Here is a 12,262-nt window from a genome sequence, read left to right on the forward strand (position 1 = left end):
TTAGATAGTTTAAATGTTGTGCATTTTGGTGCAGCTAATAATGTAAAAATAACTAGCGTGATAGGTTATTTTAAATGAATTTTGGGCGTTGTACCAGGGAGTGGCAGATGTATTTGAGGCACTTGGATGAATGCAAATTGTATTGCAGCCGTGTAACTACAAATAAAGCAGTTAAGTGCGACGTCCCCAGCACACAGCAGAAGAACGGCTCCTGTGTGTGAACCGGAGCCGTTGCCACCCGCTGCAGAGCAGCAGCAGGCAGTGAAGCCGGTTAAGAGCTTTTAGCATCAAACATCCTTCTGGTTCTCGGTGCTGCGGCGGTACGTACTTGGCAGGTGCCTGCGTGTGTGTGTGCACGGGTGGTATTTATCTAGCAGGCAGCTCTTTATCAAAGGAGTGTGCAGGTCCCTCTTGGGTTCTAATTATAGCTTTGGTTTGGAAACAGCCAAAGGGAAAACAACAAAAGCAAAAAGCGCTTTAGCCCTGTGCTTGAAAAACTGTAAGGAAGGAAAATGAGCCCTGTTATGTTAAACCTTGAGTGTAAATGAGGCACAGTGTGAGTAAACACATCTGTGTTCAGGCAGGGAAAAAAACCCCTTATGAATAATGCATGGAAAAAATCCTCCTATTCAGTTGATTGAGATCTATTGCTTATTTCTGTTTAACTGTTGCTTTAGAAAGTGGTGTGCTGCTGGAGGAAGAAGGCTGTTGTCACGTGCGGCGCTGGCGTTACCGTCTCGGTTTTGCTGTCGTCGCCACTCTCGGTATTCCTTCAGTGCAAAGTCAGGAGGGGTTGTGATGGAGTGACCTGCTGGGACGAAGGCTGCGTGTCCTTGGCTTTGCTCGCCTGTGACGCAGTGCCGCTCACTCGTGGCACTCTTGCGAGCTTGCGGGCTGCGCTGTTCCCGCTACTTTTATTTGCACAGATTTTGGCATCTGCCTCATTTCATGCGTGCCGGGCCGCCCGCGCTGCCTGCCTCCACGGGAGGCTGGTGGACGGAGCAGCCCCCGGGGATGCTATCTGCAAAGTGCAGGTGCCGGAGCTGCCTGTGGGGTGGGGACGGGTGCTGGGGGTCCCTCCCTTCCTCTGTGAGGTCGGGCAGATACCGGCTCCTTCTGCAAAGGAGGGTTTTGGTGCGACTGCCGCCTGCGAGGCTGAGCTCGCTCTTTCCTCCTTCGGGGGTTTGGTGTGGTCGGGTGGTTTGGAGACTTGTTTCTGCAGAGGGAAAGCTTTGGCAGGCACTGTGCATTCGAGGCAAAACCTTGTTGTTTCTGCTCTGACCTCTGTTGAAGCAGGGGAAGGGACCCCCAAGAGTTGCTTCTGCTGCTCACTATGGAATAGGAAGCAACACTTGTATTAAACTGACAGTTTTCTTAGTCTTTTTAGCAAACTACTGATTTGCTCCTACGTTGCAACATGAGGAGGGATAGTCTATGAGCAGCTTTATTTTGCTGGCAGCCTGGTGCACATGCCTTCCCCATGGCTCTATTCTGGGTCCAACCGCTCCAAGTTCAAGTGAGTTTTCTTAACAGGTCCCACATGGGCAGCCCTTCCAAACCTATTGCTGTAGACAGGGTTCCAGTGACAAATACATGTTTTCTTTTAAATTTTAGCACTTTACTGATGAGCAAAGCCCATGAATTCCTGCGTAAGGAATTCTGTAGCATCCAGGAGGATTTCTGAGGATACAGGGGAGGAGCTCCCGGCTCCCTTTGGTTGTAATGCACTTACTGCTCCATTTAGTCAGGTCATTTATAAGCCCAGTCTTAAATTTGACATAAATGATTTGCTTTCAGCAGATGGTGAGCTGCTATTTTTTGCCCTCATTTAAATAGGAAAGCTGTACGATAGCAGAAGATGAAAGAGGGGCATGGTGCTGCCGACATACAGTAGATTACGAGGGCTGGTCTGGTGAGAATTAAATCCGGGTGGTTGTAATGTGCCATCTGTGTTGTGTTGGGTGGTTTATTTTTCCCCATTCGATGAAGCTCCTGAAGTCTCCTGTTACCCTCTGGGTAAGGCAGTGTTGCTGGCTGAGCGACAGCATCCCTTTTGTTCAGGACCCAAAGTACCAGCACAAAAAAAGATGATGCATGTTAATTCTAACGGGGGTTATAAAATGCCAGCAGTAATTATTCCATTAATAAAATACATTAAATAAATTTTGAAAGGCTCTGATGCTTTACAGTATTTTAAAGTTTGATTTTCTTATTGAGAGGCTTATTTTATTGCATTTGAATTTCTTATTTTGTTTTAAAAAAACCCGAACAAACAGCTCTCTGCTATGTTTTTTTTAACTGTAGTAAAAATCACGTGTAGGATACGTAACTTAAACACAAGCGTGGGATGAGTCCTGCTTGTGGTGGTTGCAGTTCCCTCCTCTCCCACCCGCAGATGCAGGTTTGTTGCACACGTACCAGGTCTTGAAAAAACTGAATTTTCAGCCTGTGCTATCTATTTCAGAGCAATGTTCTGCATAGTTTCCCTGGTGAATTGTGTGCTTTTCACACACATTATGAAATGGGAAGGAACGCATTTAAAAAAAACACACTGCTGCTGAAACTATTTGATTTTTTTGCCTATTTTTAGCAAAAGTTTCTTTCTTATCTTGGTCTCCAGCTCTTGCTATAGCAGTAGCATTTGGTGAAGCTACACATTTTTGGGTAGGAAGGTTAAGACAGTTTGTTCCAGCAGCGCGATTACCTTTATCTGGCATTGGGCATCGCTGTGAAACGGTTTGTTTTTCTGAGAAATGAACCTTCCCGGTGGACAGTCCTTTTTCTTCTCTCACTGAAAGACTAAAACACTGGGAATTAAGTCAGTTATGGCATGAGCCATAAATCATATTTCCAGCCTTGGAAGCAGGGAAAAGTTAGATTTTACTATTATTACGCTTATTTGTATGCCTAAATAAGAGAGACTGGAGCACCCTGACAGGTAGGAGATGGTGATAGACGCATATCTAAATATTAGTGTTTCTTTGAGCCTCTGTAACTTGTCACGAAACAACCCAAATGAGCAGCATTGTTATTTCCAGAGAACTAACGCACCATCACTTAATGACAACCTTCCGGGATCACAGGCGCAGCGAGTGAGTAATTCGGCATCCTCCAGGCTTGAAGGCTTTCTCGACAGGGAGCCGTTGGGATCTGTTGAGCTACTCTAAAATCTGTATTTTAGATAAATAATTGTGCATGTTTGCAGGCTGGAAAAGGGGAATGGTTTGACTCGGAGGGTGGTTGTCTTTTGATGTCTGCGAGAGCAGAGCCCGTGGAGCGGTTGAAACCGAGTTTTGCTATCCTCTGCTCGCCAGATATTAAGTAGTGTTGAATTAAACCATGGATGTTAGGAACAGGATGAGCAATGAGCCCTTGCACTCCTTTTAAGCCTCAAGTCTGTTTTGTTGAAAGGATTTTGATGCAGAGAAGCAGGGTGAGTGTGTAGGTGACAACGAGCCCGCAGAGATGATGTGTGCTCCCTGTAGCCATGCCCTTGGACAGAAACGGGGGTGAGTGCTGAGGTTAGGGGTGTTGGGATATTTGGGTGGCTGGAGGGTCTGCTGTGCAAGGGCTGGCAGGTTCATAAGGTGCCTGTGTAGCGGTTTGCTTTGATGTTTGGTGTTCAGAGTCGCTGATACCTTTTAAGAAGAGATGTGTGGGGCTTGCTCCTCATCACCGAAGCACTGATGTGGTGCTGTGGGACACCAGGAGGTCCAGGTCCTCTTCTGAGGGTGATGTGGTGCAGGTGAAGGGGGATGCTGTCAGTGGGGAGGTCAACCTGTGGTGCGGGTCTCCTCGGCGGGGAGAAGCCTATTCGTCTTCTCCCCACAGGCTGCTCTGGGTGTGTTTAATTACCTTTTTTTCAGATTGCTTCCTGTTGCTACAGTCTTCTTGTCTGGAGTAGCGTGTTCTTGAACTTAAAAATGCTTAAATATAAACACATATTTGAACTATTTTCTGATTAGATTTTTGCTCTGAAATCTCTATGTGGGATCATATCTAAGTTTTGCTGTGATTTGCTTATTTCCGTAGCGTTAAACGCCTTCTCTACACTAGACTTGTGAAGAGCCTGCCTTTTACAGGCTGTCTGGCATCAAATCCTCATCCTCTACAAAAAAAAAACCAAACCCCAAACCCAGCATTTACAAGCATGGTAGCTCAGAGCAGGAGGTGAGCAACACTGCTTGGGTGTTCCTACAAGAGCAGAGCATCCTCCTCCAGCATCCATGGAGCTCCCGAGGCATCTGCAGGCTCTGCAGGATTGCCTTGTGGAATAGCAATGGAAGAAAATTTAATTTAAATAAAAACCTGCTTGTGGTTTGGCTGTGGGCAGTGCTTTCTCTAAATAATGAGTTGAAGAGCAGCAGAGCAGGAACCTCACTCTTCGTGTTGGCTCTGGTGTGGGCTGGGTTGGAAACAAAATGCTACTTAGCAAACATCTTTGTGCAGTAAAGGTGCTTTTTTAAAATAGTACAGCCTCTTGGTTATGTTGCTCACAGATCTCTTTGCTTTTGGTCAAGAGCTTAGTTCAGTGGTTCAAAACCATTTCTGAACATAAAACTTAAAAGGGAGGGAACCACCCATGAGCCCACACATCAGAGAAGCACACTTGGGTCTTGCAGCAAGATGTTTGTCTGCACCCAGTGAGTTATTGGTGCTGGCTGCTGCTATAAAATGTTTATTGGGAAGGGAAGGGCTTGTACGTGCCCATCTCCACATCGCCAGCCCTGCTGAGGGGGTCTGGCTGAGCTGCAAGGTTGTTCCCGGGAGATGGAGGAAAGACGTGGAGACATTTGCTCATTGCCAGCAAGACCCACCTTCCCACACTGGGAAAGGTCTGTGACTGCAGCTTTGAAATCCAAACAAGTAAACATTTCTTGTTCCAGAAATGTTGGTATTTAAAGAGAGAAAACTACGTCCAGAGGAAATGTTTGTTTGTGGACTGTCCCTCTTGTTTACCACGGCTGATAAGAGCTGCTTTTCAGCTGTGCCCTCCCTGCAGTTGGGATTGTAAGAGCTTTGGTTTTGCCTTTTTATTTTTAGGAGAGCAACATGCATCCAATGTGTGTTTTGATAATGATGCTTACAAATGTATTTATTCAAAACAAACACAGTAGGAAGCAACTACAAAGCAGACTGCTTTGGCAGCTGGTGCAAAAGGGAGCTTGCTATTTTTGTGTGTTCGTGGTGGGATAGTCTTGCAACACGTCCATCCCACTCTATGCGTGTCAGGGCTTCAGGAGCTTCACCCCGGGATTTGGCCATGGTGAGCCTGTCCTGCATCATGGGCTTGGGGTGATGTATGTTTGGCTGAATGTAGCTTGTTGCCCCTGCACCACCTTGCAGCATCTCCAGGAATTTTTGGAGAGCTGCTGAGAGCATGTGTTGGCTGCATGGTAGCTGGGGTGACTCTGCAGACAGAGCCGTGTGTTGCTAATGGGGCCAGCAGCATCCCTAGCAAGGGATCGCGGGAAGAGGAGAAACAGCAATAAGTTGCAGGGGCAAGTCACCCACATGCTGCCATCTGCAAACCAATTGCAGCCCTCTGCCCCCCGGTGAGTGCGCAGCCCCTTCAAAACCTCTCCTGAACCGAACTGCAGATGTTACTCGTTTAGGGGAGAAGGAAATTCAGCATTGTGGATTTTTTTTGCTTCCCCCCCAAAGCGAGCAGCAGGCGTGAAGCTGCCCCCTCCTCGAGGGTGGTTGTGGGAGCCGGCTGGGTGCTGCATGAATCCACTGTAGCCTTTCATTTGACTTGGATTTTACAGCTTTCTCGTGGAGCCTGTTCTGTGATAATCTTGCAAAAACAATCTTCTGCAGGACTTCTGGGGAAATGAGGTGACATAATGCCCAACTCAGCAGTGTTTTGGAGAATTACCCTTGGGTGCTCTTGTTGCCTTGTGGGCTATGCCAAGCTGTCCTGTCTTCTCCCATGCGAAATGCTGGAGGAGGAGAACTGATGCAGTGTGGTTTTCTGCACATCTGCGTCTCCATCTAGCTTGGAGCCTTGCCACGTCTGGATTTTGGCAGCATTTTTGCCTTGCAATATCCCTGGTGCATCAGGTGCCCTCAGATGCCCGTGCAGGCTGTCTGCTTGGATGCCCGTTTTCTCAGTGCAGGTAGAAAGCTGCTGTTTCAGTGGCCTCCACCTCTCCATTGGGTTTGGAGAAACCCAGCACAGCACACTGAGGGGAGATGGTGTGTAGGACATGAGGCTGTAAACCTGGCTTCTGCAGGAGACCAAGCTAAAATGGGCCCTGCAGCTCATCCCAAAGCTGGCTGGTGGAGCTTGTCCAAGCGAAGAGGTTTCAAACAATATAGAGAGCCTGTCCCAATTGTGATACCGCTCTGAATCACTCCGATGGGAGCACAGACCCTGTGGGTTACCATGCCCGCTTTTCCAAAAGCCCTCCTTGCAATGCTCCCCCCCACCCAAACCAAAATCGAAAAAAACCCAAACCTCGTAAACTCAGGAAAATTGCATTGCTGGAGAAACACATTCATTGAATGTCTCTAACGCTGCTTTGTTTTAACCACAGCTTTAACAATGATAAGCTTTTGCATTAAATGCAGGGGAAGAGTAGTTTGGAAAGCTAGGAGGGCTTTTCTCTTTCAAGCACTCTGGTTATTTTGGCAATCAGGATGAGTTAAATTAAAATTGTTGAATGCAATAATATGTAGGAGGGTGACATCTTGAAATGTTTCTTAATTTTAAGTATGTATTTTGAGCAAATGTTTGTATGCTGCGGCTTGGGCTGGGGGGATTGAAAGGCATATTGGATTATATGCTATTTGGTCTGTGTAAGCAGTGGCAATTTATTGCTGCAGATGCATGTGATGCAACGCGCAAAGATTAGTTCTATCCTCTCTAAAGCATGATTATTTTGGGTCCTCTTTATACCTTAAATAGATATTCTTCTCATGTGATTTCCATCTTTTTGTGTCAACAGCCCAGGCTAAAGTTGAAATAAACATTGCATCAGCTTAATAGCACAGGCTCTGAAGAAATCTGCTCTCTATTATGGGGACTGTTTGGAAGCCTTTTCATTTTACATTTCTTCAGTGTGCAGTGCAAAGATCTCATGAATCCTGAAGCCTGCTCTCTTTCACTGGACCTTTCCTGGGCAGGTCAACGTAGTTGATCAACACTGATGAGTCCCATCCAGAGCAGAGCATCAGTGTGGTTCATGGTGTTTAAATATCCCTCTTTTTCATTCATGGTGAGGATCTGTGGCCTCTTTCAGGGACATTTAGAAGTGAGCAGCTGTTAAAATTTGTTGTGGCCGTGGAATTTTTGACTCTCAAGCAGCGGATTTCTCCCTCCGCTCGCTGTGGTGGTGAAGGATGCCGTAACGCTGCAAGCCATCGCGGGCCGTCTGGGGTTTTGGCGTGGCATGGTAGCAGGAAGTTTGCCTGGTCATGTGCGTGTCCTCATATGGTTGGACTTGATGATCTTAAAGGTCTTTTCCAACCTAAATGATTCTTGATTCTCAACTGCTCTGCTCCCACAGCCAGTGCTGCCAGAGGGGAACAGGGATTTGGTGGAAGAGAGGACCTCAGGACAGCCCTGTGGAGCAAGACCCTCTGCTACCTCCTCCCCTTTCCCTAATCTTGCTTGCATTTTTTTAATCATTTGCTCTTGTCAGGCTGTAGAGCTGGTGCCAGAGCATTTAGCAGTTTGGAGTCAGTATCATCCAAATGGTGGAAGATGCATGGGTAAATGTCGATAGAGATGTTTCTATCAAAGCAAACCTTAGCAAAATGAATGATTTTGCTCTTAATGAATTTGTAGGCTGGAGTCAGCAGGACAGGATGGTGTGACTGGCGAACGTGGTGTGTCTGTTCTTGTGGCTTGGTTTGAATAGCTTAATGCAGACTTAAATATTGGAAAACTCTTGTTTGAGACCTTTTGCACCTCTCTTACAGCATCATCATGACAACAGAGAAGAGTCTAGGGGCGGACGCCGACAATTCGGAGCAGCAGCAAGCCAAGGAGGAGGAAGGAGCTGCTGAAACACAAAAGCAAGAGGCTTCCCTAGAGGAAGGGGCTCAGCAGACGTCGGAGGGACAGCCTGCAGTGGGGCAGAAGCAGAAGGCCTCCAACGGTGATACACCCACACACGAGGAGCAAAGCAAGAAGGAGCGCCGCACCTCTGAGGGCCGGGGTCTCTCCCGCCTGTTCTCATCCTTTCTCAGGAGGCCCAAGTCTCAGGTGTCCGAAGAGGACAAAGACACTGATGGTCCTAAAGAGGTGGGAGGTGACCAGAAAGACCCGGGTTTAGGAGCCAGCCCTGATGAAGACATCCTGGTGAAAGCCCCAATTGCAGCTCCTGAGCCTGAGCTCAAAACTGATCCATCACTAGATCTCCATTCCTTAAGCAGTGCAGAAACACAGGTAAAACACCCTGCTCTGTGTGACGCGCTCCCTTCTGTTCCTGAAAATGTGTCCTTTTAACCAAAACTATAAAAACCTTCATATCCTAGGATAGTAAGCTTGATCAGAAAAACTCATGGGATGCTAAAAAGGCTCTTGTCAGCTCCCTGTGTTGCATCGCATACTTCCAACTCTTGCATTCCTGTATCAGACTGTGCTGCAAAGTACCTGCTCCTGAAACTGTGCTCACGCTTCACAGCCCTGTGCTGACTCTTTACTCTGCTGAGGCTTGGGGAGTTAACATCAGAACTAGGGTTCAGATTCATAATTCGTGACAGAGCAGTTGCTTATTGGGATGTCCTTGGTGTGTGCAGAATAAAGGCGGGCCAGTGGTGTGAGGTGGAGATTGCATGAGGATGTGGATTTGGGAAAGGATTTCTTGAACTTCGAGGAGCGCATATGTGGTGTTTCAGGACTTGGTCGTTTGTTCAGTCCAGGCTGGTGCTGAGCCTGCCAAATACAAATACTTTCTGCTTATGCATCATGTAGACAGGGATTTCTGCACAGCACGTGGGCTGAGCCCAGCTCCTCGTAGCTGTCTGATGTCTACTCTTTACAGCCAGGGTCATTTTTCATGCAAAATTTAAAGTTTTTAAAGCATGATAGAAACTGAGGCAGACACACCTGCAGGGAGACATTCACAAAGCTGCAGCTGGTTATTGATTTGGGGGTATTGGATGTCCTCTCTTACTCCTTGGGTAATTGCAGCTCTGCTGTTACTAGTGCGGAGTTAGGCAAAGGTGAGTGCCCCTTGTCCCGAGATGGGCATTTCTTACAACCCAATGAACCTGTGTGTATTGCTGGAGTCATAGCACATTTGTGATAAAATCTGGATTACTTACCCCACTGCCTTAAGTTTTGAGTGGGCTCTAGAGAGGTGTTACATATCTGCAAACTCTGACTTTTGGAGCAATACTTTACAAGTTAGAGCGTGGCCAGCTGTAAGCAGTAATTGTAAATCCACCTCCTTAAAATTACGAAGTTGTAGAGAAGGTAGTAGGTAACACCTTTTTCTTTCTTTTCTCAAATTTCTGAGCCTGTGAAAACCATGGGATGATCTCTGCTCGTGTTTTGTACCTCTGAGGGTTGAGATTAGCAGAATGGGGAGGAGCTGGAAATTTTCATGCAATTTCAGCCCAGAAATTGTGTCTTGAAGAGGAAATGCATGATTTCTTTATGTAACTTTGATTTGCTGCTTCTGAGCGCATGTGCACCCACAGCCTTCCTTCACCATGGGCTGTTTGTTTCAGACGAAGCATTTGTGCTTTTTTTTTTTTCTAGTTCTTATTTTAGATCAACGTCAGTGGCTTTTTGAACTGTGACACTCGGCAGATATTTCTGCTGTGAAAGCATTTGCGAGGTGCTGCCTGTTTGATAAATGCTGACCGACGGGCATTACGAGCTTTGACTGATTCCCTGCTCCTGATTGTCCCGGCCCTGCTGGAACAGAAGTCAGCAGCTTGTGGACATTATTTAGTTTTTAAATACCTCCGTGCAGTTGTGCCTGGGTGTGATTTCATGAGATGCGATGGGCTGAAAAGACAGGGTTTACTCTTCCTCTGCCACGGCTGCGTGTTCCTGCTGCATCGAGCCACTTCCAGCACTTGTCAGAGCCTGCCGTGAACTCGTTTAACCTGCTGAAATGGCAGTGGAAAAAAAACAACAACCCAGCTTCCTTCCTCCTCCTGTTCCCGAACTCCATCTCTTTCTGCTATTTTAGTGAATTAAACTGGCTTGCAAAGTGCTTCAGTAGGCAAAGAGAGAGTGGTATGAAGGCTGCCTTCCCTTTTTGGTGGCAGAGAGCTGCTTGATCAGCTCCGATGGCTGTGAAATCTCAGCACTGACCCCCCCCTTTTTAATGCCACTGCTGCCATACTGGGGGCCGGTGTACTGGAGCAAAGCCCATCGCCCAGGACAGCAGTGGGAACATGGGGGCACGTGCAGTGGGTGCACTGGGTGTCTTGCCTAGGAAGGGAAAAATTTACTAGTTCAAAAGGTGTTGTCATTAAGACCATGAAGATTTGCATGATGTCATCTGCCCTGATTTCTCTAATCAACCCTTTTTCCTTTTTTATTACATCCTTTATTAAATGAAGGCTTGAGAATGACTTGAAGGGCTTTAAAAATGAACGTCATTACCGTGCTCACCCAAGCTGCTGCTCCAGGTCCCGGGTTACGCATTTAAGTCAGACAACTAATTCTGGGATGAGATCCCAGCCCTGTAGTGCACCTATGCAATGCTTGTTTCATGTGATGGTTTTTTTGCTTGACACGTCTAAATTGCAACTTGGGTGATGTGGGGGTTTCAGCCTGCGCAGGAGGAGAGGAGGGACGACCAGGAGCCGGACAGCAGAGACCTCGGGGGCAAGGAAGGAGGGGAAGCGAAGGAAGAGTGCGCCAAGCCAGAGCCGAAACAAGAGACTCCGGAGACCAAAGCAGAGAAGGATTTGAAAACTGCCCAGAAAGCAGTAAAAAGACACAGAAACATGTACTGCAAAGTTGTCTTGCTGGATGATGCCATTTTTGAGTGTTCCGTGGATGTAAGTACTTTTGGGGTTTGTTTCTGCTTTGCCTCTTTTCCCTCTCCTTTCTCCTCCCCTTGAAAAATCACCGCAAACACGATTTAACAGAGGCCTAATTTTCTGCCAGTGAATTACATGACAGGCTTTACTGCAGAACAATCTTGCTGTAAGCTGTAGCAACTTATTTAGTATGTTGTAAAAATCTCTGGGTGCCTAGGAATGTTTTGGTTTTTTTTTTTATTGTTCTACAATTTCCAGGGTTCCTTGCTTTGTAAAGGTGGAGGGAAGTTTAAAAAAAAAAGAAGTTATCTTACTTGCTGTTCATCTTCTCTCTCATTTGTATCCCAGACTAGAGTTTAGGTTTTTGTGTTAGTTTGGGATTGTCTAAATATCTTTTGCCCCTTTCCTTTGAATAAAATGGGTTGTCAAACTGATTTGTGCTTTTCTGTTCAACCAAGGTACCTTTGCCTATCAGGCTGCTGACTAACATAACTCCTGGAGCTTGGATGTAAAGAAAAACATGCTGTGTTTAGCCTGCAGTTGAATGTATTTGCAGTAAACAATTTAAAATTATTATGTTGTCTTACAGCACTGCAAACCCCTTCATCTGAGAGCTTTTATTCTGCTTTATTTTGTGCATTCTCTCACAGGGCTGTCTTGCTGTCAGGGCAATAAAAAGCTAGCAGAAATCCCCATTTCAGTATTGAAGTACTTGTCCGGAATATTAATAATCCGGTACTTACCATTCGAGCATACTTCCATCAGCTTGTTTTTCCCCAGTCCCGCTGGCTAAATGGGCCGTGAGAGGGTATGTGGGCACAGGGCTCCTTGTGAAAGCAGTTACCTTGGGTGATCCTGGGCAAGTAGGTCACCACCGGCCGTTTGTGTAACAGCGTTGCTGTTGTTATTGCCTGGGATCAACTCGGAGCATCACTGCTCTGATCGCCTTCCCCTTTGCTAGGGATTTTGTGTGCAGCCTTGGAAAGGAAACTGTTCCCCGAAATGCTGGCAGCTTGCTGTGGCTTTGTGTACGAGTTTGCTGCAGCAACGCCTTCAACTACCAGCAGGCTGCGCAGACACTGTTGGTGGGAGAGCTGGTGGTGGTGTGGTTGGTCCTGACTTTGAGCAGGACATTAGAAGTCTCCTTCTGTAGGTCCAGAGGATTGCGTTGAGCACTGCAGAGAGGACTAGGAGGGGCTGCTGTGTCGGTGAGACCCTCCTGACTTGACAAGTACCCTTGGCTTTAACGCCAGTATAATTCTACTCTGCCAGTTAAGACTTAATTGAGAAGGAATTGCAAAGGTGT

General features: G+C 46.8%; 1 protein-coding gene across 17 annotated transcripts in view; it reads left to right on the forward strand.

Moving 5' to 3' along the window:
- EPB41 (erythrocyte membrane protein band 4.1) overlaps nt 1-12,262 on the forward strand; it is an 85,301-nt gene that overhangs the window by 28,029 nt on the left and 45,010 nt on the right. For all 17 annotated transcript variants that reach the window (XM_010576210.1, XM_010576211.1, XM_010576206.1 and 14 more), the window contains 2 exons: nt 7,927-8,395; nt 10,744-10,974. In XM_010576210.1, the coding sequence (XP_010574512.1) occupies nt 7,934-8,395; nt 10,744-10,974 (693 nt within the window). In that variant the 5' untranslated portion in view covers nt 7,927-7,933. Of the gene's footprint in view, nt 1-7,926; nt 8,396-10,743; nt 10,975-12,262 lie in introns of those variants that run through there.

This window comes from Haliaeetus leucocephalus, unplaced genomic scaffold, assembly GCF_000737465.1.
Source record: "Haliaeetus leucocephalus isolate CR32 unplaced genomic scaffold, Haliaeetus_leucocephalus-4.0 Scaffold517, whole genome shotgun sequence".
Taxonomy (NCBI): domain Eukaryota; kingdom Metazoa; phylum Chordata; class Aves; order Accipitriformes; family Accipitridae; genus Haliaeetus; species Haliaeetus leucocephalus.